The following is a 27,438-nucleotide window of genomic DNA, read 5'->3' as shown; positions in this document are numbered from 1 at the left end:
TATATATATGTATATATACATATGTATGTATATATATGTATATATACATATGTATGTATATATATGTATATATACATATGTATGTATATATATGTATATATACATATGTATGTATATATATGTATATATACATATGTATGTATATATATGTATATATACATATGTATGTATATATATGTATATATACATATGTATGTATATATATGTATATATACATATGTATGTATATATATGTATATATACATATGTATGTATATATATGTATATATACATATGTATGTATATATATGTATATATACTGTATATACAGTACCAAGCTAGTGAACTATATCCATCATGCCACCCCTGTTCAGATGATATAATGTACAGTACTGTTGCATCTGCACTGCATTGAATTATAGTTGGAAATCAATTAAAGAAAACTGTCTGCAGCAGAAACAATCCCGTTCCTGCAACTTTTCTCTTGAAACAAGACTTCATCCATCCAGTTTGTCAATTCTTGTCAGGCAACATGCTACATGTAAGAATCTTAACCACCGCTTCATTGGTTGTCTGGTTACCCAGAGGGAGTTTGTGGCTTCATGTGGTTGAACAGCAGTAAAGTAAGCGTGTGGTACAGACCTGATAGGGAGGCGAGGGGAGAGGCAGGTACAAGGGAATCTGATTCATCGATTTCTGTCCTGCATTGCAGGTGCTGAGACGGCATTTAGTGTAGTGTGTTATAGCCTGTACTTCAAACCACACACTGCTGTCTTTGGGCCCTCTTTTTAAGTTTTAAAAAAACAACATACATGTTTTGTTACCATTAGTATCCCACTCCTTGTTCGAAACATGCAGCAAAGTCTATTATAACACAACCGTTTTGTTTTCATAAGAAGGGAAATGAGATGCTATTTCCTGCTGTGTAAGTGAATTTGTTTGGACATACAGGGAACAAAGAGATGAGGTGGAGCAGTGGTCAGTCAGGTTTCATGCTAATCAGCTGATGAGTTTGACGGGGACAAACGGAGAACTCAGTTTAGCTCTACTTTAGCCCCAAGTTGTTTTCTACAGGTATCTGTTTTGCGCTTCCATTTTCAGTCATGACATCCCTTTTAGAGACAAAATATCTTTTATTCTGTTTGTGACTTGAGTAGGAAAACACAAAAACTATCAAGGCCCTTTGAACCAGGTATGACTACATAATGGAAAAACATGATAATAAAATGTTTTATTAAAACAAATGAACTGATTGTACCTATAGCTGTACTTGACAAACGGAGATAAATAATGGCAAATAAGTGGCGGTGTGGGAACTTAATGTGCAAGTGCTTCTGAGGGTCTGCTAAAGCTCTCCGTACTGTACAAGAAGCCACTCCGGAAGTAGGTCAATCTCAGACACACTTTATTATGTGCCTTTGGATGAAGACATGAAACGGCAGGAATGGATCACCACTGGGTTTTTCCAATTTATAGTATAATCCAAATCAGAGACTCTAAACATCAGAACTATAGTGAACTCACCTTCTTGCTGCTAATAATCATTGGGTTGTTATAGCAATTATTAAATACAGCCCTTATGATCAGTAGTGACTGTGAGCGGCCACGTTGTGGTACCACGTGGTACTACAAGACGTATCTTCTCCGCACTAAGAGTCCCACATCGGTATCATTTTGTGTGTGACAAGTTCCTCATGAACAAATGGAGAACTCCGATAAGCACCAGTCGCACCAGTTCAGACATGACCTGTCACATATATTCTTCCATGTAAACACTGTAATTGTGTACCCATTCATAGCTAATGTGGGAGCAAACAGACTTAACCGCCACCTGTTCGCCCGACAAAGCAGCATGCTGTCATTATGCAGCAAGCACACAGCTCCTCTGCAAGAATAACAAATAAGATGCTTCTCGTCATGTCAGTGACAGTGACGTGTTGTTGTTGTTGTTGTTGGCTGTTAACCAAATGCTCTGGGATTGGTAACATTGTATGTGTTTACAGGAGTTTTTCAGAAGAAAAGGGAAAAGTAAGCAATGACTGATGCGGAACGAAAATGCTTTGGGGATTGTAGAAAATAACAGTTGCCGTGCAATGTAGATTATCTTAACAAAGTTGCTTGAGACTATTCACAGTTTGAAGGAGGCAATCTTAGAAACTACACTGAAAGGCTGACTGTTGAGCAGAAGCATGAAACGTCATGTCTGTTAGTCACAGACACAGGTCGGGACAGCAGTAGTGTCCATAATAGAAATGATATCATCCACGTGTATTCACTAGCAAGAGCAACATTTATTTTGTTGGCTATAAAACAAGGACGGTTAAAAGACAAATCAGTCAATATTTCCCTAGAAGCTGTTCAATGCAATTCAGTGTTGCTGCAAAGATAATTAGTCAAATATAATTAGCTTAGTAACTTCCAGTTGGAATTAATGCAGTAGTTATAATGGGAATGTCATAATGTAAGTGGAATTTCTTTTTTATCTGAGAGGTCAACGGGCTCCTGTTGGAAGTCTTGTCTTCTCTCTGGCCCTTTTAATAAATGATGTTGTTCTTTTTGACATGTTGCCAAACTTTATGATCGATCAGCTTTCAGTGGAGAAAATCATTTTGGCAAATAAACCACGAGTGAAATATGTCCTAGTTTTAGCTTTTGCAATCAAGCATTAATGGATGGATGGATCCTGGAACCGGATGATCTGAGAACACGTGTTTGTTCGCTGTGGAGTCAGATCAGTCTCAATATAAATGAATGCACACAGAAGGATTCACAAATGTAATGAAATGACCATCTCCACAAAAATATTTTCAAAGCACATAAAAATTGTTATTGTATATAAATTTAAAAACAATTCCACAGACAATATAAAATAATAAGGTTTGCAGATGTATGATGCACACACCGATACATCCTGTTGTTAAATAAATATATTATAAGTCCACAAATATGTCATTAAAAGTTTTTGCAATTTTCATCAAAAACATATTTAGATGTTATACAAACCGTTGAACCTGCATTTGCAAACTGCTTATAATTTGTAAACTTCACTGCATGTGTGTGTGGGATGATTAAATCCAAATGCACATTTTTCTTTTGATTTTTTCTTTTCTTCACAGACTTATCACTCTAAAGTCAAATGTTTGTAACACTTTGCCAAATCTAGCTCTCTGACTAGTTTCTGGGAGATTTCTTTCTACGTGATCTCTCATTTGTTGATATTCTGATTTGTCATCTTTTTTTCAATACAGGATAAGGACCCCAGGTTTCAAGAAGATTCATCCTCCAAATTAGACATGATATTAGACATTATGACAACTGGCATGCCGGAAAGAAATGTGAAAATCAATTCTAGGCTACTGCTGTGCCATTAAGAGTCTTTGATGAATAGACAGACTTTTTTGTAATTGATGCCATGGATAATTGATTTTGAAAGTGCTCTTGGGGGAGCTGTAAACTCAGAGCTATTTCCAAAATGAGTGAGCGAGGAGAGACTTTTGGTGACGGGGAAGTAAGGAATAACAACCAGCAGGGTGGCGTGCTGGCTGACGGTGATGCCAACGCCAATGAAATCCAGACAGAGGATGGCGGGATGGCGGGCGATACTGGCACTCTGTCTGGACTGATGACTGAAACGGCACAGCAGGACAAATTCATCATCTGGGGTACAGACTCCCAGTGTGACGACCCCGATCTGGCTGAGTTTGAGATGCTGGAGTGTCGGGAGCTGGAGGCGTACCTGGTTGAGGATGGAGAGGACATTGTGGGGCTTGTAGACCGTAAACAGCGGTCTTCATGCAGCAAAGCTACAGTGGAACAAGTAACGGATATTAAGAGCAGGGAAGAGAGAAAGTCTGTTCAGCATTGCGCCAGTGAGCAGGAATCCAGTGCCTCTCATGTCTCTGAGAGCAGAGAGGCGTCCAGGACTGAGTTTAGCTCAGAAACTGATGTTTTTGTAACCTGTCTGTCCAGCATTTCAAGCATGGACACTGCTATGGACACTGCTGGCAGGACGCAGACTACAGACTCCTGGAACATGGCCTCTGGTCCTTACTCAACCATCTCAGAAGACTTGACTCTGGTCTCCCTGAATGGCAACACCATCACTGAGAGCGGCAAGGCCTCTCAAAAAGCTGATCATCCTTCCCTCTCCTCTGGAAAAAGCACAATACACAGGGCTGATGTGGACATGAATTTGAATTCAACAGTTCACTCAGAGGATGTGGTATTACAGGCACAAGTGGGCAATGGAGTTGATCTGTGTGAGGGTGTCATTGATGAGCACAGGACGAACAAAAACCAGATAAATAAAGCAGGGAATACCATTTCAGAGGGAGAATGTTATCGATGGAGAAGTACAGAGCACAAAGGTTCACATGCTGCTAAAACATCTCATGAAGAAAGCCCTAAAAATGATAAAAGCACACAAGCTGATGAGGCCCCTGTTGTGAACTACAGCCTGCCAAAAACGGGTACTAAAGGGACTCAATCATCAATTGAATCCAAAGCCACAAAGAATAAAGGATCATTTGATAACTCGTTGAAAAAACAAAACTCCTTCGACAAGAGTTTCAAAAAGCAGCCATTGTTTGATAATACTTTAAAGAAGCAGCTTTCCTTTGATAACACCTTAAAAAAGCAGGGCTCCTTTGAGAAAACCGTCACCTCCAGCACTTCAAGTCTGGAGAGGAGGAAGCCATGGGGAAGTCCCAGTCGAACAGCCACTCCTAATTCCCCTAAAACAACCTCCTGTTCCCCCAAGAGACGACCACCTGGTTCTCCAGCCAAGGTCCAGAGCATCAGGGCACTGAGCTTGGAGCGCAGTGACTCCCCTCAGAGAGGTTTAAGCCAAACAGTCAGACCACCAAGTAAGACAAGTTTGAACAGTTGCATACCCAAACCTGTCACGTCTCAGCAGAAAGAGCCTGAACCCAGGAGGACTTCTCCTCCCCAGAAGCCTAAAAATGTCCGACCAAAAATCATCACCTATGTTCGTAAGAATCCTCAAGCAAAACCACAAGGGACAGATGCCCCACTCGAAGCCTCTGCACTCCCACTGAGACTATCTTCTTACTCCAGCCAACCGACTCAAAAAGATCCACAGGTTGGTCCTCAACCTAAATCCACACCGGTGCTATGTTCCTCCAACCTGCTGTTTGACAAATATCGACAGGAGATGCAGAAGGTGGGGTACTATCCTCCGGGCATGGCTGCGACTGGGATGAAACCTCCAAGCAGCACCATCCCTCAAAGGCTGAGTGGGAAGTCGGGCAGTTTCCATGAGGAAATGTCTGAGAAATATCTCCAAGAGGTGAACAATGGTCTTTTGAATTAATATCATCTAGTTTGTCATTGCATGCCATAAATATATATATATCATCGTGTTACCAGTCGTGAAATATTTGAAGACAATGATTGACTGTTTTTTAATGTTCCTCCCCAGCATGTTTCCCAAGAAGGAGGCAGTGTCTACCGCTCACCCAGAGCTCTGAGGCCTCAGCTGGGGTTGGGGGCAGTCACCAGGCAACCTGCAGCCAAGACAAGAGTTCAGCAGACAGGTCAAAGGTCAGCCCCAGTCCCAGGCCAGTCTGCTCAGGCAGTCGGAGCGTCCACCCATGGCTACCCGGACCCTGCAGGTGAGACGCTTAGATGCTGGCATAATCGTTTTTTTACTCCTGTGACTTGTGTATTAGTGGTGAAATTGGTGGTGTATTTCCTTAATATTCCCTCCCAATAAATCTTCATTTTAGTTTTAGATTCACACACTGGTACTGTCTTATTGCATATTTTATCTACCTCCAGGAGAGCAAAAGAGGTCAGGAGAGAGAGGTCCAGAAACCGGCCCCAAGAGTGTCCTGCATAAATCAGGCCAGTCTGGTCTCCGTCCTCCATGCTTCTCCGGCCTGCCAGCTGCCCGTATGGCCACCTTCGGCTTCGCCCGGACCTCCAGCGTCTCCTCTGTGTCCAGCAACCAGTCTAGCGAAAGCTGTCACAGCGATCCCTGCCGACCCTCTCAGCGTGAGTCACGCTCTCTGCATACATTTCCTTTCAATTGGGTGATAGATTTTTTACTACTTTATCTTAAAATGTGAGAGACTCAGACACAAATATTTCAGACATCAGACAGATAGTACTCTGTTGAATTTGTCTGCCTTATATTCCACTTTCACGTTTTATTGCATTCACATCTCCATGTTGGTTCACTGGTAGTCCTGGCCGCCCTTGCTATGCTCAGTTACTATAGTAACAGCCGCTCGCTTCCTTTCATTTTTCATTTATTTATCACGAGTAGGCGCTGAAAGCTACTGCACCGCAGAGGTTTCCACGTCTATAAATCTTTCTGTCCGCCCTCTGCTGGCTCCGCTCAGCCTGCATACTGCAGCATTTAATCTGGATCGGATCCTGGTGCTGCAGTCTTCATGTAGAGAAATCAATGCTGGTATAATTCACTGGACAAGCTGATTATGTGAGTGTAACAGAGATGTAAGAATGTGTTCTTTTTTGTGTGTATCCTCCTGCGTCTTTACATTCATCCTATGATCCTGTTTGACTGAGTCACAAAATGACACCTCAAGCAGCTGTTCAGAATCTTTACTTTTGGTAGTTTTAAATACAGATTTAACTAAATTAAATAAAATGCATTCAAATCATTCAAACTAAATGTCCAGATAAGCGTTGGAGCTGTTGCCTCATGCAGGGTCTTTCTTTAAATTAGCTGTGTTCCTCTCAGCTGCCTTAATGAATATAGATGGGTGTGTACCAAATAGTAAAATGCTTGAGAGTAGCTCAGACAGCATAGACTGGCAGCTTGCATTGCAGTGTTTCCCTTCAGGCTGTTGGCTCTGACAGCGCCGCTCTATTAGCATGCCACCGTATGCATCGAATGCAGCCGCACGTTCACTGAGGATACACTTCAGGGAGTAAGTAAATCTTTCAATGATGAACATCAGGATGCTGGTGATGTGTTGAATACATCTGTCCAGTTAGCTCTGCGGGAGTCTGTTATGAGCACACAGTATGCTCATGTGTCTGTTAAGTGTGTTTGGAGTTACAGCATGGTTGCCAGTTGCACTCACAGTAGTAGATGTTAAGCGAATGTGAACCTGATGATCACAATATCTTCGTAGTTTACTTGGTTTCACACAAGACAGCAAAAATAACTGAGTATGCGGACAGGGCCAGAATGTTGATGGGACATTGTTTTGGGGTAAGACAGATGGAGTATTATTTTCCATCAGTTAATCAGTTCGTTGATTTTTGGGAAACCGTATTGCATAGTTTAGTAAAAGTTACACAACAACGTTTGCACTGCAATGGCTTTCAAGGCTTCCACATGAGATGTTATTTGTGCTAAAAAGAGAGTTGGATAAGAGTAATGTGAGCCCTGGTAGCCTCCATAAAATAGCTAATTATTGAGATTGTCTATGACTGGAGAGTTCTGTATGGTTATACTGCACCAGCATGGTGTTTTCAAGGGATTTAATGAAGGTGAACACAGTGAACGCTGTTTAAAGGCCGTCTAACATTTGATTGAGTGGTCAGTTATAGTTGATTATGTATGTAAACTTTCACCTTCCACAATCTGACCATAGGTGTGTTCTGGTGCTTAAACAAATAGCATTACATTTAATATGTACATATTGGAGATTTGGACATTTTGTATAGCTACTTGTGACTATACTTTATAATCCAACTTTGTACTTAGCGTACCAGTTCCAAGTGAGACTTCAAAGCAGTTGAAGCAGCACAAATCTCTGTGGCATGTTATGAATAATAAGCCTTTTTTCTTGTGGATTAGTCCCTCAACCCTGTCATGTCCTGCAGGGAAAAAAGACCACCAGACACAATTTTCTTCAAGTCAGACGGCATTTTTCGGTTCCATCTTCTCAAGAGGAGATCTGCTTAATGTTACTTTTGATTGGATATGATAAAAGAATTGTATCAAACTAATCCGACCAAATAAAAAGAAAAGAAAAATTACTTTTCATTTTCCTATATCTGTCTGAATTTGTGTATTTCCAGAATCAAGACATCTTAACTATCTTAGCAAAGATATGAGAATTGCTCATTAAGTAGACATGATAAAGATGAGCGTTATTGCAAATACAATGCAAAATTGCTTTGTTTTTTTTCTTAACCTGTCTGTTGTCACATGAATTAGTCACCAGCAGAGTCCTTCTTGCTGGTGTAACACTGATCAGTGGATGCTTACAGCAGGGGATGGATTTGTACTGTACTATGAGGTGTAGTGGTAGCAAATCATCTGATCAGAGAAGAGAGCAGGAGTTTTGTTTTGAAACAAAATTTTGAACTGAGCCATGTTGGTTTTTAAAAAGCTGACTTTTCAAAATTGTTAGAAACAAGCATACAGCAGTGTGAGTCGGCCTCCAACCGACTGCTTCAACCGATCTGCTTCTTGGCTCAGACTTTCAGTAAGTCGATGTTGGAAAGAAAAGCATCTGCTGACTCTCCCAGGTGAATCCGTTGCAGTGAGGAGAGCTGCTGTGATCCCACTGGAGGTTGCATACAGGCCCCGGGCATTTTGACATCAAAAGTGAAGTTAATTTATTTTGTATTCAATTATATTTTACTACAACAGCTTGTTGTTTCATCTGTGATTTCAGGCTCCTTGAACCATCTTCTGCTTCATTCTTTCTCAGATCAGAATAATGATATTTTACTTCAAGGGCACACATGTGTCCTCCTTTCCTCTCTGAGAGTGCTGATGCACCTTTAGGTGCCGCATATGCCCAGAGTTATTGATTGAGCAGCTGAATATTTCATGATAAGTAATTGGAGCTACCTGGTTTCACTTGCACCGACGAAGTAAACGTACATGCTGAATTGTCTGCGGTGCTGGAATCCAGAGCTCCTGATGACATTTTATGAAAGAAAACAACAATGTCTGACAATGTGTAACAACCGTGAGGAGCTCCCTGTTCGTATGGTGGGGATGTTTGTTCTTGGTGATGTTTCTCTGTTGGACTACTTCTTTCTACAGCCTCAGTTTGTCTATGAATCAAAGCCTTTCATATCCGCAGAAAGCTAGAGGCGTATTAACTGCTGTTATGAATAATTAAGATGTTTGCAGCGTTCTGCTTTTCCACTAGTCTTAGTGAATTTCTGCAGTTTAGAAAAAAAACTACTCTCCAAGGAAAGATAGTGGTCTGCTGATACTTGATGCAATAGATACAAAAGCAATGATATATGGTAAGTACTGTATGAGAGATGATTTACAGCATTGTTACTAATCGGGACAAAATATATGCTTTTATTTACAGCAGTACATTTATGCACTGGCACTATTCTGTGTATGTACAAATTATGAAAAACGGTAATGCATTGACTAATTACAGCTACAAAGCTCCCATCCCACAGGGTTTATTTTTTTTCACACTTTGACTGAACTAAATTAGAGCTTTGTTCATAAGAAACAAGACTCGATGTGAAAATTCAATATCAAGAGAGCATACTATATTAAGCCAAGTTGCATACTTATTTTTGTAGCATATTGTCAGGAACAGTTCAGAAGGATCAAATATCTTTGGAGTTTGTGCAGCCCGGTATTGATAAATACGTCTTGATCCACAGTAATGCACTGAGATGTACAACATTTCAACCATTTTATTCTCACACAACAAACAAAACAAGAAGTGCAAACATGGAGGCACTGAAAGTGGATGCCAGTGCTGTATCTATTTATCCAACCCTACTCATTCCTGTTCAGCATCACAGGGTTCATAGATCCCTGTAAATTGCAACCTTTCAAAATCTGGACACATTCACGGACTACATTTTTCTCTTCTCTGACATCCTTCCCTGTCCTGCAGATCCCGGCAATGGCAGCGATGACACACCTCTCCACAACGCCACAGCGCCCCCCAGTGAAGCCTCCCATGCTCAGAGCAGGCCTCCCAATGCCCCCAGCCTCCAGCGCCGCAGTCTGCCGCCGCAGCGCTGCTCCCCGCTTGGTAGGTAGCCCATGGAAACAAGCATCCATTACCCCCTTTTTTTATGTGTACTTGGTGTTGGAGCTATCTCCAGAGACAACATCATTGTGCTGCTGTTTCCACAACCCCCCAGATCAAGGTCACTGGATCCTGTGATCACATGACCCTTGGGATTGGATACGTGAGCGAGTGTTTTAGAAGGAGTGGTAGAGGGAGGTGGCAGCTTAGCATTGGAATGTAGTCTCATTCCAATGTTGTATTCATTCCTCAGTAAGAGTCAGTGGGAACTCCCAGCACTGTAATGAAAACACTGCTTCACCTTCAGAAAGGACTGTTTTCTATGCGTCAGTTTTCTCTGTTAAACTGAGTTGCATAAGGGAGACAGGAAGACATTTAGCTATGCAAGGTAGTTTATACATGCTGGTGTACTGTGTGTAACTGGACTTGTGTTCTGTATTAGGCTTTCTAAAAATATCATTGTACTCGGTTCAAAATTAGACTGACCTTGACACTGTTGGCCAGGCAGAAATAGTGGAATTTCTGGTATGTAGTGCCTTACCTGCATCAACGACAATTCATCAACATATGAGACGTTAAGGTTTGTGTACATTTCCTGTATGTTTTAATGGCTTGGTTGTCTGAGATGCAAAATGATGTTATCATTGTTACACTCAGTGGGAATCGAATACAGAATGAAAATAAATTAACCTAAAATCTGAGTCCTGCTGTAATGTTTCTTAACTGTTGCTTAGCATTGCATCAGAGCAGTGATACAGTGCCATAAATGTACTCCCTCTCTGCTGATGTAGGCGTCTTTGTTATTAGTCTGTGCGTCTTGTGGCTCCTATTGAATGTGAAGTATCGCCACCATCCAGTGGTCACAGAGTGTACTTCTGTGTGAGCCAGAAGCAGCCTCAGCTTCCTGCAACAGAACACGTGTAAGCAAGTGGAGCAGCAACTCCAGCTAGCGGCCACTGGCTGTACCACACTGTCACTTCAATGTGTCCTCACTTTTTTTTATTTAACGTATATTTCAAAGTTTGATTTTCCCCTCAGATTATTTCATGACAAGCCAGAATACATTTTCAAGAAGGTTTCTCAAGTAAAAATCAAATATTAGAAAAAAGTCTGAAACTAAAAGTAATATAGTGTTGTAATAATTAAGTTTTTTTCTCTCTTTATATCCCAGTAATCATCTCACAACAGGGTGCATGTGCTTTACACAATACACACAGACAAACGTTTACAGTTTACAGCAGTACATTATGACCTAAAAGTACTCCTGTGTGTAAATTAGGGACTCTGGTGAAAGTATTCAGATCTGTTACCTAGCTGTCTTCTCTCTCTATGCTGGTCTCCTGGTCATCCCTTCATTAAAAACAAATCAGTTGGCTTCAGAGCCTTTGCCCTCCGTGCCCCTTATCTCTGGAAACCATTACCTTCTACATTTACTTCTGTACAGCCTAGCCTAGTACTTAGTCGGGTCTAACATTGATGGTTTTAATGTAGTTATTTTTATCTGGTGTATTATTTATTTTGCTTGTTTTGTCCCTCTGTATTTATTACAGCCGAGCCTGAACTGACCCTGTCGAGTCTGTTGCCCTTTTAACATCCCTTTAGTTGTTTTACCTTTCATTGTTTATATATTTTTTGTGCTTGGTGTGTGCTTTGTTCTAATGTAAAGTGTATTGCGACCATGCTGCACAGTGATGCTGCACTTTCAATGTAAAATTGATTGATATAACTGGTGCATTAATGTTGAAGCAGCATTGTAATGCTGTAGCAGGTCATGGTGAACCTCATTTGATCTTTGCATATAGGCGTCATATTTATTTTCATCATTTTTAAACTCACATGTTGTGTATGTAAGCAAAGTAACTTGTTACCTTAACTGTCATTTAAATTTAAGGGGAAAGAGTAAAAAATAATAATGTTGTCCTGTGAAAAGGCAGTGCAGTGCTTTAGAAGTAAAAAGTAGTATACAATAGAAATAGTAAAGTGAGGTATAAGGGCAGCAAATGTAACTCTACACCACTATTAAACCATGATTATTGATTGGAGAAAACTAAACGTATGTTTCTTGTGTTTCAAATGTATGCATTATTAAACATACAAACATGTCTCTTTACTATACAGCCTCTAGGAGAGAGATACAGAGGGACATAGGGGCTGCGGTGCCACCAATGTCCTCACCTAAAAGATTTGCAGTGGTTTCGCCCAAGCCACAGTCCCCCGGTGAGTGTTACATATACGTGTGTGTGTGTGTGTGTAAGTGTAGGTGTGTGTGTGTGTGGAGGGGGGGGGGGATGTAAATGCACATACAGTATATATAGGATATGGTATGTTTGGTTTGTTTGTTCCGAAATTGCACAAAGGGAGAAGTCAATGGTGCCATCAGCATCTGCTGTACCTTTTAAAATGCTCTCTCTCTCTCTCTCTCTCTCTCTCTCTCCCTCCCTCCCCACACTTTATTACAAGACCCATGGCAGCCTGCTGTTGTCATAGCAACAAGCTGCAGGAGCTGTAATGCTAGGATGGCTCCTTCAGTAGCTGTCCTGCGGGGTCAGATTACCACAGCAAGTCAGCATTTTGTCCTTTTCTCAGACAGCAGACAGACATAATATCAGCAGGGTAGAGTTCCAGTACAGGTGATCAAAGGTCCGACACTGCAGACATGACGCGCTAATATATTTCCCCACTACGAGTGTCTAGAGGTGAGAGAGGAAACTGCAGCTGATTGGTCGGAGCAGTGAGAAGACTTGAGTAACAGAGAGACCATTTGTCCATGTTGGACGATATAAACCACTGTGGTTCCAACCAATCAGCCATTCATTTTAATGTGAGCTCAGAGAGTAAACTAACTGCTCATATTATCTGCACTGTCTAAGTCTATGAGTGAAAATATTTCAGTTTAGTTTGTTCATCATTCTGCCCTCTGTTGCTATATAGTTCGTGGGCAGACAGCAGCAGCTGACAGAGCTGTTCAGACTGAGAGGGCCCAGGAGTTGGACCGGGTTCTGATCCAGCAGTTGCGGGAACGCTGTGAGCAGCAGGACCTGCAGTTGCAGAGCCTTCAGGCCCAGTTAAAGAAGGCCTCCCTGTGCCTGGACGTTTTCAGCATCACTACCCAGCACTTCTGTCAAAAGGTAAGCTACAGCGGAGTGCCGGGACCTCAGTACGGTTGACAGGCAAGCGAACTTGGTTTTGCCTCCTCTATAAGAGCCCCATAAAAGGTTTTAATGTCCAAATTAGACTGTGAATCAGGGCTGCCGCAGGTGTCACATCCCCATTCATTTAAAGGTCTGTTTAAGGAACCTCTGACATCCAAGATTTGTGAGCATTGCATTCACACGGTAATGTTATCAGAAATGAATCCCAGGAGTTTGCAATGACTGTAATATCTGATCAATTAGCTTATGAATGTCATGCATTTTTTAAATCTTTTATTACATTAAAAAGTTGGATGTTCAGCAGGGATGAAAACAGCCCTTTGCTTGCAGCTGCGTTATTGTGTAACAATAGCATAACTCGATGAAGTGAATTTGACATTCATTATGAAGGATGGATGACCCATCTCAAGCAAGAAATCTCTCAAATCTCTGCACGTTGGTTTTTATGCCACAAGGAAGTTAACGGGAAGAGTGTTTCACTAAAGTTGGGAAATAAATATAAAAGCTAGAATGCTTATGAAAAAAGGTTTGCAAAGTGTTTTCTATAATATTTTATCAATGTTTTTTTAAATACTTTTAAGTAATAGGCAAAAGCATGCAAAACCTGCAGTATGTTTGAATATTTTTAGATGTCATGCAAACAAAATACTGTAATGGATATTGCAAATTTTACCGAAATAAAAAGCTTGCATCATGGTTCATCTTGTGATCAATGCATTTTTCAGCCTTGTTCCAGGCTAATACACACAGGCCTGCTGTTAAACATCTACAAAGGAAAAGCCCTTGCGAGCTTCAGAATGGAACTACAAAGTGTGAAGTCTTCTCACGAGCACAAATGACACATGCAGCATCTTTGTTGTCAGCATTGCTTTGTTCACAAAGCTTTCGATTGTGATTGTTGTGGCTTTTTGAATATGTAACTCTGGAGCAATAGGATTTGTCAGTAAAAGTTGTGATGACGTTTGGGGAAATACTGAAGATTTCCAATGGGTTTTCCAGTAGTTTAAACAACAGGAATTGATTTGTGAAGTGTATAAAAAACTGTGTTGTACGTCATGTTGGGTCTGTCGTACAGCTGCTGGATGATTGATTCAATGGGATCTAAACGCATTTGGTATTTATTTCAAATAACTCGGTTGATGCGTCTCATTAATATTCTCCTGTTGTGTAAGATAATCACTGCCAACAGTGTCAGAATGGCCATCACAGCTTCTGAAGGTACAGCCAGTCTGCTTGCACACTGTGACTGAGTGTGTTGTGCTTCTCAAACCTGTATTAAGCGCTTTGTTTCTTTTCCCTTTCCGGGTCCTCTGCTTGCAATTCATCCATTTCCCAGCCCCACCCACGGGTTCTGCTGTACAGTGGGAGATGATAAATGAGATTAGAGCTGCCTGCCTGGGCCCAGCTGGGCTTTTAGTGAGAGTGATTGTCTCTCGGGCAGAGTACACCGACTAAGGTCTGACTGCTGGAAGACTCTGAAATATGTGCATCTGAGATATATCTAAAGAAGTTTTTTTTTTTATTGTTTGATTTACAATCACAAATTATGACAAAATGGCAATGATTTACAGGTGCAAACTACAGGTGAAATTGATAGCCAAGTTTAAGTTTTTGTTCACCTCTAAGTTCCTGTCTATTTTTGCGATATTGGCCAAGATATTGTTGTGGTGGCTGAGGCTAGATTCAGATCTTCCCACCATGAAATATAGCATACGGTACATGCTCTGTCCTGGATTTTAAGATGTCCACAAACAGTGACAACATATGCTGATGATGTTTTAGAAGGCTTAATATGCGTGTGAGACTGATTGACAAATAGACCAATGTTCTTTTGCATCAACATAACAAGATTTAAAGTGCTTTATTGTATATACATTGAGTTATAATGGGCAGTTTGGACATCATTGTTTCAGTCAGAGACATCTAGAATAAATGCTTTTCCATGAAGAGTATGTATGAGTTGAAATGCCTCCATCTAGTTATTTTCCCTGAGTTACAGAGCAAATAATTGGCCACTTATTGATCATCTCCCTCCCCCATCTTCTCCTACTCCACTCTTTTGTTTTTTTCTCAAAGATGCAAAAGACTGCACATTATGTGTGTGTGTGTGTGTGTGTGTGTGTTGCTCGCTGCCATGCATGTGAATGTGATTCGGGGCGTGATGGTGGGGGCGTAAGGGGAGGGCAGGCATAGCTGGGCTGGGCTGGGGCTAGCAGTCTTTGTTCCTGCAGAGATAAACGTCGGTCGCAAACCAGGAAACGAGGTGAGTCTTCGGTCTCTCCATCTCTCCTCCCCTCTTCTTCCTTTGCCTGTTTCCCTCCCCCCCCCCCTTGCCTCTCTTTCTGTATCTCTCTGGCTCTCGCGTCTGTCACTGCTGCCTCCCCAGTCGGCTCAGGGATGCTGCTGTCTGCTAGCCTAGTATGGACCACTGCTGCTGTAGGCTCCATTTCCTCCCTCTGTGCTTTCTGGACCAAACGGTAAAGACAGTATCTCCTGAAGGCAGCGAGCCTGTTTCAGCTGTGAAGATTCGTTTCTGCTTGTGTGGTTGTGCGCATGTGTGTTTAAATGGTGGGGGCTGAGTGTGTCTATAGGAGCTTTAAATTCACTCCTTTCCTAAAGACAGGGCTGGTAGGGAGAGTGTAAAGCTGTGCACGATTATGCTGAGTCAAAGCAGGCTTGTCCGTCGCACTGTCCCTCTATTGCTGCTTTGCTATATTCTTACACTTGTGTCTCTATTTCACTGTGTACATTTTGTGCTGACTGTATGTATGCTGGTGTAAGTCTGGGTGATTACATGCTATTGATTGTATGTAGAAGAACTTTCGTTTAGAATGTGTTCGTCTCTTCCAGAGTCAATATTGCTGAATGTCTACAAGAAATGGCATGGATTTCTTTTTATAAAATCCATGCCGTAGTTGCAGCTTCCTGTGTATTGGAGTCTGAATAGCTTCAGGCTAAAAAGAACAAACAACAAAGCAGCTGCACATTGGAAGGTTTTTATGGTCCCACTGAAACTGGATTGATGACATGGACGCAGACCTTTGAGAAGTTAATTAACTCGTTACAGCATCTCGCCGAGAATGAGCACCCGTACTATAGATAGACATATTTACTCTTTTCCAGAAGGTAAAATGAACAGTGCTGAAATGATTGAGATAATTAAAAAAATAATAATCTGTTAATTATTTGTGATGTATCAAGGCAAAAAAATGCCAAACATTAGCTGGTTCCAGACTCTCAAATGTTAGGATTTGATTATTTTCTCTGTTTTACATCATTGTTAACAGAATATCCTCGAGTTGTGGACTGCTAGTTGGACATATCAATTGTGATGACGAGCATTTTTCACTATTTTCTTATGTTACAGACCAAACAATTGTTTAAAGAATCACAAAAATAATCAATAATGGGAACAATCATTGCAGACCTAAAATAGATTAAGTTGCCTTGGTGAGGGCTGAATATCAGATGGGAAAATTAGAATGCATGTCACATAACTCCCTGGAGATCTAAGTAGAGGAGGGGGGCGTTTGGGCAAATAATGGGTAGGAGCAAAGGTGGAGCTGAGGAGTAAGAAAGAAGCTGCTGAGCATCCTTCATCCCTCATGAGGTCACGGCAGTCCCTCCCTGATAACTGTATGCTCCAAGTAAAACCTCTTAGAGGGTGACATCATTGTTGCCGAGACATGCTGTATACCGTCTCATACATATTTAACCCGCTGCTCTCTGACTCTCTCTCTCTCTCTCTCTCTCTGTTCCTCGTAAGCACTGCTTTGTGATTTCTGATTCATCACAGTGTGCATATAGCTGTCTTACTGCATGTTTGGAGTTGTGATCGATAGTCATTGAACTGTCTGGTGTGTCTTCCTCTGTGAGTAAGAGGTGCTCTGAGGGTGTCACGCATGACGTGTCCCCAGTGGCTACCAGAGACGGTCTGTGCATCTGTATGTTTCAAATGTTGTAATTGACTCTTGAAGTACTGTGATTAAACATTGGACCCTTTACTTTGATGTTCTAGCGTGAACCAGATGACACACTGATGTCAGATTGATAGAGCATTCTGGTGTTTGGTTTGGCCAAGATACAAAATGGGTTGTGGTTATGGAGCTAGAATTCTTTTAGAGGGCTGATGTATGCATTAGTTATAGCTTGATGCACCGAATAACATTATTATAAAAAGTGTCAGTGAAGGTGTTCGTACAGCACAGAGGTGTTCACTGCTGTGTGTGTGTTTGCATTTCAGAGCGAGAGTGCCATTGTGAAGGAGAGGGAACTGTCCCTGGAGCTCGCCAGAATCAGGGATGAAGTGGGTAAGTGGGATACAGCGTGATAAACACGGCAGCACAGGGACTCCCTGCTTACTGCATATCATGTATTATACAGTATACTACCACAAGGAAAGGAGGAATCCACTCCGCTGTCGGAAGTCTTTATTTAGCCAGATCGTACACACAATTTAGAACAAACTCTGACTCCTTCAGGATTTCTTTATCCGTTTATTTTAATCAATATTTTTCAAATAAAAGGGCATAAATTTAAAAAAAAGAAGAATTAACCTATCAAGTGTTAATCATCCAGACGTTACAATGCCATGATAACAATATCAATGACTTAATAAAGTGTTTTACTTTGCCGTATCTTCTTAGTTGCCGCTTTTGTCTTTTGAGCGTGACCTTAATTTGGATTCTGTGAAAGAAACTAAAGCTCCATGTTGTGTTCCAGCTTTCAGTGTTGCACACTGGGAGCAACTGCAGCAGGAGAAGGAGGAACTGGAGCGTCGTTTTGAGGCCAAGCTGCAGGGATTGCGGGCTCAACAGCAGAGGGAGCTGGGAGTGCTGGAGGAGCGGCTGAAGGCGCAGCACGTGGCCAAGGCCAAGAGCCTGCAGGCCCAACAACGAGCCGAGCTGGAGGAGCTTCGGGTCAAGCAGCAAGAGCAGGTGTGTGTGTGTGTGTTTGGAGGAAGACTGGTTATAAGCCCGTCTGTTTAGTCCACATCTGATATGACAAGTGAAGATGTGATGTCTCTGAAAGGGTCTGTTCACTTAAATTACAAGAGAAAAAAAGAAGATAACTTCTCACTTACCTTCTCCAGATTGAGGCGATGAGTGAGAACCATGAGGCTTCCTTGATGGAGATGGAGACAACTCACGATGACACACTGGCCACTCTGCAGGAGGAGCACGCCAGGACCGTGAAGAGTGAGCACCATGTTTCAAACCTGTTGCTCTCCTGTACTGGCTCACTCTGCTGATGAGATAATGATGTGTTATGTCTCGTGTCAGATCTGAAGATGGCCCATGAGCAGCAGACCAAGTCTCTGGGAGAAGAGTTTGAAAAGATCAGACTTACACTGCAGGTAAATCCTTGTCCTTGAAAATGCATGTTTTTTTGTTTTTTTTAACAGATTCATGGAATGATGCATTTTGTTATCAGAGACGGTTACTAACAAGTTGATATCTGTCTGGTCCCCAGGATCAAGTGGACACGATGACGTTTCAGAATCGTAGCCTCAGAGATCGAGCCAAGCGCTTTGAAGAAGCTCTGCGCAAGAGCACAGATGAGCAAATTCTGGTAACTGCTGCACGATACAGTACAGGACCATTGTGTTGAGTGCTTTGGTGACAGCTTGATAGAACTTGTTGGTGTTGTTTTTTGGTGATACTCGTGATACACTATTGTTATCTGTTCTTGCCAGGATGCTTTGGCACCATACAAACACATTGACGAGGACCTGAAAAGTCTGAAAGAAGTTCTGGAGATGAAGAATCAACAAATTCACCAACAGGACCTGAAGATCTCAGAACTGGAGAAAATAGTAGGCTTCAAATTTCTGCTTTTCTTTAATTTACTTTAAAATTCCAAAAACACCAAACAATTAGTGTCAGCTAATGACAGCCCCGAATGACAAAAAGGGACCTTTCTCCTTTGTTAACCCATGTCAATTGTCATATTGCCTGTTTTGCTTGTGATATAATGTCATACATCATTTGAAGAATTTAATGTTGTGCACTTTCCTCCTGTGTTTTTGAGCAGGCTGAAAAGAATGTGTACCTGGAGGAGAGAGTACAAGTGTTACAGCAGCAGAACGAGGACCTGAAGGAGAGAATAGACAAGAACGTTGCTGTGTCCAGGTCAGATATGTTTGAATGCATACTAGTACAAATTTAAAACCAAGTTCAAACCAGGGCTGCATAATTAATCTGAATATTAGCAAGATTTCAATATGGACTAGTGCAATATCCAAATCCCAAGAGGCAGAATATTTTTTTAGAGGCTAGATATGGGTCAAAACACCATTCTGATTCAGTACTGTGGTGCTGCAGAGACGTCCCAGCCTACAAATTGTATTCTACCGACTTAAGAAAGAAATCTTTGTCTGGCACAAAAATTCACACCATGATGTATTTTTATATATTTGATATATACATCATATATTTTTCAAGAAAAATTTGAATAATTATACAATATTATCATTCCCTCCAATACCGTGAATCATGTCTCAATTGCAATACCAGTCAAAAAACAACAATCAGATTTTTTTTTTTTAATCGTTCTCCCCTTCTGACAAAGTAGAAGTGAATGTCCGTTTTCTCACCACACATCCGCAACCTCTGAGTCTTTTTTCGACCGCAACCTCTCCTTCCAACACCACATCAATCACATCACCAGGATTGCTTTGTTTCAACTTAAAAGCATAGCTCTCTCCTTCCCTGCTGCCCAAACTTTGATCCATGCCTTCACCACATCCAGAATTGAGTACTGCAACAGTGTTTTTTACGGCACATTATCCAAAGTCCTAAATAAACTCCAGTACATTCAGAACTCTGCTGCTCGTCTGCCACTCCTACCCCCGCGATCACATCACCCCTGTCCTCCAGAACCTCCACTGTCCCTGTCCCACAACGGATCCAGTTCATAGTTCTTCTCCTCACTCACAAAGCCCTCCTTAACCAGGCCCCCCAAAGGTATATATCTCAAATACAGAAATTAATTTCATTTCCAAACGTATATCATTTTCCCCAATCACCATGGTAAACAGTGACGCACACACACACACACACGCTGTCAGCTATGTGTTTCTACGAAGCAATAGCTGCTCTCAAGTTCAAGACTGTCCGTCACAAATACAAGATTCAATCCAAGAGTATGAATCTAAAATCCAGAAATGAGAAAAGCGATATCTCAATTGAACCTCAATGATACTACTGGTAATGTTGACGTGTATATATATATATATATATTACAACGTCTTCGGGCAGTAGCAGCCACACTGTCAAAATTATTATTATTATTAAGTAAGTGGGTTAAATATAACATAAGAAATTATAATACATATACGTATATAGTATAGTACAGTACAGTGTAATTTATAGATGAATAAGGCTTTACATTTTCTATGCACATAGAGAGATTTTAAGCAAATACAGCAAAAATACGGCAAAAACTGTTTTATTAAAGCAAGGGCACTGCAACGCTAGTACATTGCATTTATGTTTTGACTTTTCCCTTTTCCTCTTCATTCTCAGGCAACTCTCCGAAGATAATGCCAACCTGCACGTGAACGTGGAGAAGGAGAGCAAGGAGAAGAAGCGGCTGAGTCGCAATAACGAGGAACTGCTGTGGCGTCTTCAGACAGGCGAGCTGAGTCCTCGTATGTCCCCCAGCTCCTCCCCCCTCCATCGGCCCCCCTCCGGACCAGGCTCTCCAGCCCGCCCACACTCCTACCATCAATGACACTCTCAATGGAAGTTCTTGTATCAAACGCTTCCTTTTTATCTGGCATCTGAAGCCCTGATTTTTTTTAAACTCTTTGCTGAATATTACTAGGATTTTACGCCGTGTAGATGAACAGACACATTTCTTGGCAAACGTCGAGTACCACCAATACCGTGCATTTCCAAAGCCAACCCCTCTGACCTGAAGAATTGTATTAATGATCACGCCTCATATTGTTCAGAAGGTAATTCTCTGCCCTTTGTTTTCTCTATTGCACCGGAACTCCCCACAAAACAGACGTGCTGCACTACTGCAGTGGATGGAAGACCTGCTCATTGTAGACTTCAGAGAGCAGGATCGGAGTCACGGTGCCTCATTTCAATTTTTTCGCCTCACATTCTACACCACTTTCTCATGCAGCGCTCAGGATGAGAGACATAGCAAACATCAAAAGTGCAACAACGAACACAAGAAGCGCCTTTGCCACCCATTCTCTCTCACCAGCAACGTCTGTCAAGGCAGAGGCAATAGCTTGAGTAAAATCATAAAACTAACTACAGCAAGTTACTCTCAAAGTGTGGATTCTTCTCTGGGGAACGTTAACCTTTTCATGCTGAAGCATTTCCTATATCAGGAGTGTATGAATGACTAGCCACATAACCTCAATCATCCATCCGACGTTCTCCTGAAACAACTAGATATCAGTGTTGACATGAAATTACGACAACATAATTCATAAATCCATCGAACTGCCAACACAGCATAACTATAGTATTGACAATTTTGTAAAAAACTGTACATGTATTGCTCTCTTTAAAGCATGTTCTGTCTTCCAGTAATGAATTTAGTTTTAAGATTACCTACAGTGTGACAATGTGGAGCAGAAGGGTAAGGAGGCCACACAAGTTACCTCCTATTCCTAACAGAACCGACCAGGATTTATTCAAACGATACCAAGAAAAATGTAATTATTATATAATAGTAATAAACATTGCTGACTAATCTCCCAGGTTTTTTATGTGAGATGGTGCCCTCTCACCTTCAGTCAGGTTAAGAAAATAAAATAGTTTTGTGCGGGATCTGTAGAACACGGTCATATTTCTGGATTTAAGCAATGCAGAATCTGCCAGAATCTGCAGTCTAAATGTATTGACCTGTACACATGTAAATCCAACATTTGGTCATCGTGTTGCATTTGCTCTTTCTTTAAGTGTACCTTACCTTTAAGTGTTTTTGAAATTCACCACAGAAACTCTCGTGAGCAAATGTGATGGAAGAATCTATTATTCCGAACCGTCATTCTCCATTTGAACCACCGAATGACTTTTGGCAAAAAATTCCTGTTGAAAGCATTGATCCAAAATTTGTTAGAGAATTAAAAATGATTGAAGCAAGAAAATCCTGAAAATTTGAAAGCTGTTACCTCATGTCTCATTGTAGAGAATAATCTCAGGTCTCAAGGGGAATTATGAGTCAACAAAGGGAAAGTAACTGCCATCTTTTTTTTATTGAAGCTTTTGTTCATGTTTACATTACCACTCAGCTCATGTCTGTTTTGCAATATATCCTTTGTATAACATGATTTGGATGTACAGAATATGTAGAGCATAGTGCAGTCAGCAAATACTGTATATACAAATACACTGAAGAAATGTTGCCTCATTATAATATGATGTAATTATCAGCTCCCCCAAAAACATAAAATGTGTAAATATGCTCAAACAAAGATTTGGTTGTAGTTGAGTTGCATTTACTGTTGGGACATTAAGTTGAATATGTTTGGCTTGGTGGGCTTTACTGTGGGTAGAAATGATATTTCTCTCCATCAGGTACTCCGGTTGCACTGATTGCCTTTGTGTCCTGTGGACATGACCCTGTACTCATCTACTGAATGTTTGTTTGACACTAAAATAAGAGATCTGTTTACAGTTTACATCCAATGTCAAAGACGGTTGGTGGTTCACGTGGATGTCAGTTCTTCTGTTGACCGTTTACAGGACTTCTGTTCTGTTCGGTAAAGATTGCATTTCAGAAGTTATTCTCTGGATATGGTTTTATCAAAGCATGTCTTTATAAGGTTGTCGTGCACTGTTCTTTGTTTTACTTTTCTTGTGTATTTCATCGATATATTTATTTATTTGTCCTTCTCCAGAACCGAAACTGTAGCTTAGCTGGTAAAAATATTTAATGGTTATAAAGTTTAATGTCTAAACTGTATATGTTGCACTTTGTACTTAAGTATTAAATCACAATAAGAAAATAATTGCACACTCGAGGCCTCTTGGACCACATTTAAAAGAGATACCACGAAAGCTTATAACAGTAACAATAACTTTATAACAATAACATAATTAATCCCTCTTCATAAAATGCTGCAATATATCTATGGGCAGGGGAAAGATGATGGTGGAGTTCTTCTCTCCTGCAATGCTGCTGAGGGTCTGCAGGTATCGCAGCTGGAGACCAGAGGGTGACTCTGCAATTATCAGGGAGGCTTCTTTCAGAGCCCTGGAAGCGTTCATCTCTCCCTCTGCAGAAATGAGCTGAAGCACAGACAGATAATCGTTATTTCTCTGCGTTAAGAGGAAATTAAATTAAATTTCCCAACGTCCTCTTTACCTTCGCTCTGGCCTCCCGAGTAGCTTCTGCCTCTGCTGCCATGGCTCTTTGCAGCTGCTGAGGCAACTTCACATCCTTGATCTCCACACGCTCCACCTTAATACCCCACGGATCTGTGGCATCATCCAGAGATTCCTGCACGGGAATATCAAATAACATATACTCCAGTCACATAGAACCACCGTTAGCTCCACTAATCAGTTATGATTTAATCAAATAACTATAATACATGCTACCCAACTCCTCAGCTGCATGGTGCTTTGTAGCCTTTATAAACACATTTTTGGGGTTTTGTGATAAATTAGTTCGCTGGTTCAATCTCAGCGCGATCATTACCATTTTAGCAGAAGCAGAAAGCAGTTTTATGCAAGGTTCTGAAAAACACACAGTACCAAACAACAGACAGAGTTCAAGACGGCAGATGAAAAAAGGACCAATTAAAGATATTTAACTTTCATACTTCTCTTGTGCCCTGCAGATCCTCATTAATCATATTACCACACAGTTTATGCTCACCTGCATGCTGAGTGATATGCCCTCTCTGTCAGATAGCAGTTCTGCAAGGTTTTTGGTACCAAGTACATTCCTCAGGGTGGTTTGAGCCAGCAGCCGTGTAGATGAGTGTGCGTCGGACACATTGGCCACGGATGAGATGGGGCAGTTTATGCGGAAGTACACCACGCCGTCCACAGACACCGTCACTGAGTCTCTCGTTAGGATCTGCAAGGTAAAAATCAGCACCTATTTTTATCACTCAGGAAGATGACAGACAGTTTTCATTGATGACAGAGACGAGCTGTGATAAAGGAGAGACAAAAATGATATTTACACATTTTCCAGAACAAATGCAAAAAAAAATACAACAACAAAAATCGTACCTCTTGTGGAGGGATGTCAAAGGACACAGTTCTCAGATCGACTTTCACAAAGGTATCAGTACAGGGCAGAACAAAGAAAAGTCCTGAAAATAAATAAAGTCCCTGTTTAGTTTCTAGTGATTGTGGTTGAAGCCTTTTAAGTGATAGACATTTAATGGCAGAAAACCCCTTTATGGACATTTTTTTTCTCACAGTATAATGCACAATGGTATGCCAAAATGTCATCAAATATCATAGTAGAGTATGCCATAAAAAAAGTCAAATAAAATGTCATAAAACAGTATGTCGAAAAAGTCATAAAAAGGTCATAGTATAGTATGGTAAAAAATAAATGTTTGTCAAAAGAAGACCTTAAAAAAGTCTCAATATGGTATGTGAAGCTGTCATAAAAAATCCTAATATAGTAAGTATTAAATGTTATAATAGTCATAGAATATATTTTATTTTTTTTAAAAGACTCATGTCATGGTATAGTAAGTTTAAAAAAAGTAAAAATGTATAGTATTGTACGAAGACAAAATCCATAACAAATATCATCAAAAAGGTCATTAAACCTCATAGTATATTATTTCAAGGAAAATCATACCATACTAATCTGGAAAAACGTCGTAAAAAGCTCATGGTATACTATGTCAGAAAAAGTCATAGTGTAGTATGTAAAAAATATCTGAAAAGAAAAAGGTCATGAAAAGTCATAGTATAGCTATAGAATATCGAAAAAAAGGTCACAGTATAGTATGTTGGAAAAAGACAGGTGAAACCACGGGGCTTGCAAAACAATCACACAGGCGGGAAAAACACAAGGGCAGGCAGGGAAGTATCTAAAACGAGAGGGGAGGTGAATAACACAAAATAAAACAGGAAATGATGGGATGCTGGGTTAAAAGACACACATAACCCAAGTAGCTGGACGAGACATGACAAGTATGCCATAAATATGTCAAATAAAATCATTGTATAGAATTCCGTAAATAAAATAAATCATAGAACAGCATCCCATAAAAAGTGTCAAGGTCATGAAGTATGTCATAGTACATAATGTCGTAAAAAAGTAATCGAATAGTATGCTGTTAAAATGTTATATAAAGTCACTAAAGCAATCAATCAACAAACCTGGCCCTTTAGGTTTCCTGTCTGTGATCCTGCCAAGTCTGAAAATGATGGCTCGCTCGTACTCCTTCACTATCTGGATGTTAGAAACATGGCCAGCCACACAGAGAACATAGGAAATAGAAAAATAAATTAACCTTAGACTTAGATTAAACTCACTTTCATCTATACCTCTTATATAAGACCACAGTCACTGTGTATGTTATAACATCTTCACATTTCATTCTTTTGATTGGCCGTTGTATAACCTGGAACCGATGCATGCACTGCTCCTACTGTGGAGACTCATTTTTTTACAAACACAAACTTGCCATCGGGGTACTTTGAATGATTCTGAAATCACAAAAAAAGTCTCTTTATATTGGATGTAAAGATGTTAACTTGTAAACACAGAGACCCGGTCACAGAATACATTACGTAGTTTTGCAGAATGGCAGAGAGAAGGCGACTAAATGATCTCGGTTCTGTGTGTCACCTGCCATGTGAAGCCCCCTTTATGAACAAAGGAATTACATTTCTGCATCCCAAATATGCTTTGCTCCAATTTATTGAAAGCTAGACTGATGGAATTAGTTAGTCTTTTCTGACCTGCCAAAAAATCTTGAAGGAAATTGGTTAGACTTTGTTGGAATTTAGAAAATGATAATGGAAACGGTCTAATTCCAAAGCAGTAAATACTGCCTGAAGCCCTCGCCAGTCCAACACGAAGACACTGGTATCCGTATCGGCCTTTACAGACAAGCACTGGCCTGATCCTATAATCAGTGTACTTCTATGAGAATATACTTTACCTTAACACACATAAATAATGTGATCGGGAAGGTCGCTATTATAAAGAGGAGGGATATGAGGACCAACAGCCAACCGAAACATCCCAGTCTCCCTGAGTGTTTATCTGTAGAGAATGAAAAACACTTTTAAAGGCTTGCATTGGAAAGTACAGAGAGGTGACCTATTTTGCATATTGCCCATGGCATGTCCCTCACTTGTGAGCACCTGTGACCAAAGATTGCTGTGGTCATTTTGTTCACTCAATTAAACAGTAAAATGATCCAGTGGGACAGCGTCTTTTATCAAAGATGACACAAAACGCAAGCGAGCAGTGAGGTGAAGTGGATCCACACTTCTAATTTGTCGCTAATGGTGTAATTAATCTCTGAGGGAAGTCACGTTACTCCACATCCACCTGACTCACAGGGTGTTGTGTAAAGTAAACTACTACATTATTGATGTACCATCATTTGAATGCTTACACTGTGATCTAATGCACTGACATCTCTTTTTTTATAAAGCCATTTTTGAAGATCTGCCACCTTACGTATATCGTTGGTCTGGACCTCTGGACCTTATCAGACCAATGATTGGCTGGCACTTAAAGCCCTCAGATATACTACAAATAATTTCAAACATTGTAAGCAAAAACCTAAATTCCTTGTAAACAATTAACAAGGACTCCGGCACTCTGAGAGTTTCTGTGTGCGTTAGAAACAGGGGCCCTCAAACAATATCTATTATCCCTGGCATGTTCACCCTGAATAGTTCAGACTTTTCCCTCTCGTTCTGCTTCCCTGTCATCCGCCAACAGTCAAAGTGCCAGATTTTTTAAAAGATCATGAAAAGTTACCTTCGATGCTCTCCTCGGTGTTGATCTGAAGTTTACCCTGTGTAACCATCTCGGCCGTGCTGGACGTGGTTGAGATCATTAATGAACATGTAATGTGTTGGTGTGATGGAGCAAGTGAAGCAGTGCTGCACTTGTTTACCTGTCTTTTCTCCCTACGGGGTGTGGCCTGTCCCCTTCCCTCGGCGCCTGACATACAGACATTAACTTCCACTCCCACTTGGTGTGTGACTCTTGGACTCACCTAGTGGGTACCAACAGGCAACATGAACCTCAGAGCCTAACCAGCCACTATGTGGCTCCTGTGTTGGATACCTTACAATTCAGCTCTTGTACTTTTCCATTATACTCTCACATTCACCCACAGTAGTCTGACACCTGTTGCACGAAGCGTTATG

At 40.9% G+C, this 27,438-nt stretch overlaps 2 protein-coding genes across 3 annotated transcripts in view; one reads left to right on the top strand and one right to left on the bottom strand.

The window, feature by feature from the left end:
* The window catches only part of mtus2b (microtubule associated tumor suppressor candidate 2b), a 29,149-nt gene extending 7,123 nt beyond the window's left edge, over positions 1-22,026 (top strand). Inside the window, exons 2-15 of one of the 2 annotated variants that reach the window (XM_031863498.1) lie at positions 3,228-5,287; positions 5,420-5,612; positions 5,779-5,994; positions 9,807-9,947; positions 12,063-12,161; positions 12,876-13,072; positions 17,340-17,406; positions 17,819-18,033; positions 18,189-18,294; positions 18,379-18,452; positions 18,569-18,667; positions 18,792-18,911; positions 19,130-19,227; positions 20,623-22,026. In XM_031863498.1, coding sequence (XP_031719358.1) covers positions 3,452-5,287; positions 5,420-5,612; positions 5,779-5,994; positions 9,807-9,947; positions 12,063-12,161; positions 12,876-13,072; positions 17,340-17,406; positions 17,819-18,033; positions 18,189-18,294; positions 18,379-18,452; positions 18,569-18,667; positions 18,792-18,911; positions 19,130-19,227; positions 20,623-20,830 — 3,669 coding nt within the window. In that variant the 5' untranslated portion in view covers positions 3,228-3,451 and the 3' untranslated portion in view covers positions 20,831-22,026. Of the gene's footprint in view, positions 1-3,227; positions 5,288-5,419; positions 5,613-5,778; positions 5,995-9,806; positions 9,948-12,062; positions 12,162-12,875; positions 13,073-17,339; positions 17,407-17,818; positions 18,034-18,188; positions 18,295-18,378; positions 18,453-18,568; positions 18,668-18,791; positions 18,912-19,126; positions 19,228-20,622 lie in introns of both variants that reach the window. The other variant, XM_031863497.1, reaches the window with a different exon arrangement.
* A 437-nt stretch (positions 22,027-22,463) lies between these two features.
* Positions 22,464-27,092, bottom strand: stoml3a (stomatin (EPB72)-like 3a). The gene is made up of 7 exons (XM_031863430.1): positions 27,044-27,092; positions 26,211-26,314; positions 25,423-25,495; positions 24,310-24,392; positions 23,948-24,151; positions 23,432-23,566; positions 22,464-23,355 (listed from the first exon to the last, which is right to left on the bottom strand). Exons 1-7 carry the CDS (start codon positions 27,090-27,092, stop codon positions 23,164-23,166), a joined length of 840 nt encoding a protein of 279 aa, XP_031719290.1. The 3' UTR covers positions 22,464-23,163.
* Between the last annotated feature and the right edge of the window lie 346 nt (positions 27,093-27,438).

This window comes from Anarrhichthys ocellatus, unplaced genomic scaffold (genome assembly GCF_004355925.1).
Source record: "Anarrhichthys ocellatus isolate YVR2014 unplaced genomic scaffold, GSC_Weel_1.0 scaffold29, whole genome shotgun sequence".
NCBI lineage: Eukaryota > Metazoa > Chordata > Actinopteri > Perciformes > Anarhichadidae > Anarrhichthys > Anarrhichthys ocellatus.
The sequence above is the reverse complement of the archived record's forward strand: the minus strand, read 5'-3'. Positions and strand labels throughout refer to the sequence as shown.

What these genes read in the sequence shown, in the direction of transcription:
- stoml3a (XM_031863430.1), bottom strand. Translation starts at nt 27,092, where the DNA reads ATGGTTACACAGGGTAAACTTCAGATCAACACCGAGGAGAGCATCGAA. An exon ending in CACCGAGGAGAGCATCGAAG is followed by an intron (nt 26,315 to 27,043) that starts GTAACTTTTCAT and finishes CATTCTCTACAG; the next exon opens with ATAAACACTCAGGGAGACTG. An exon ending in GCATATCACTCAGCATGCAG is followed by an intron (nt 23,567 to 23,947) that starts GTGAGCATAAAC and finishes ATTCCCGTGCAG; the next exon opens with GAATCTCTGGATGATGCCAC.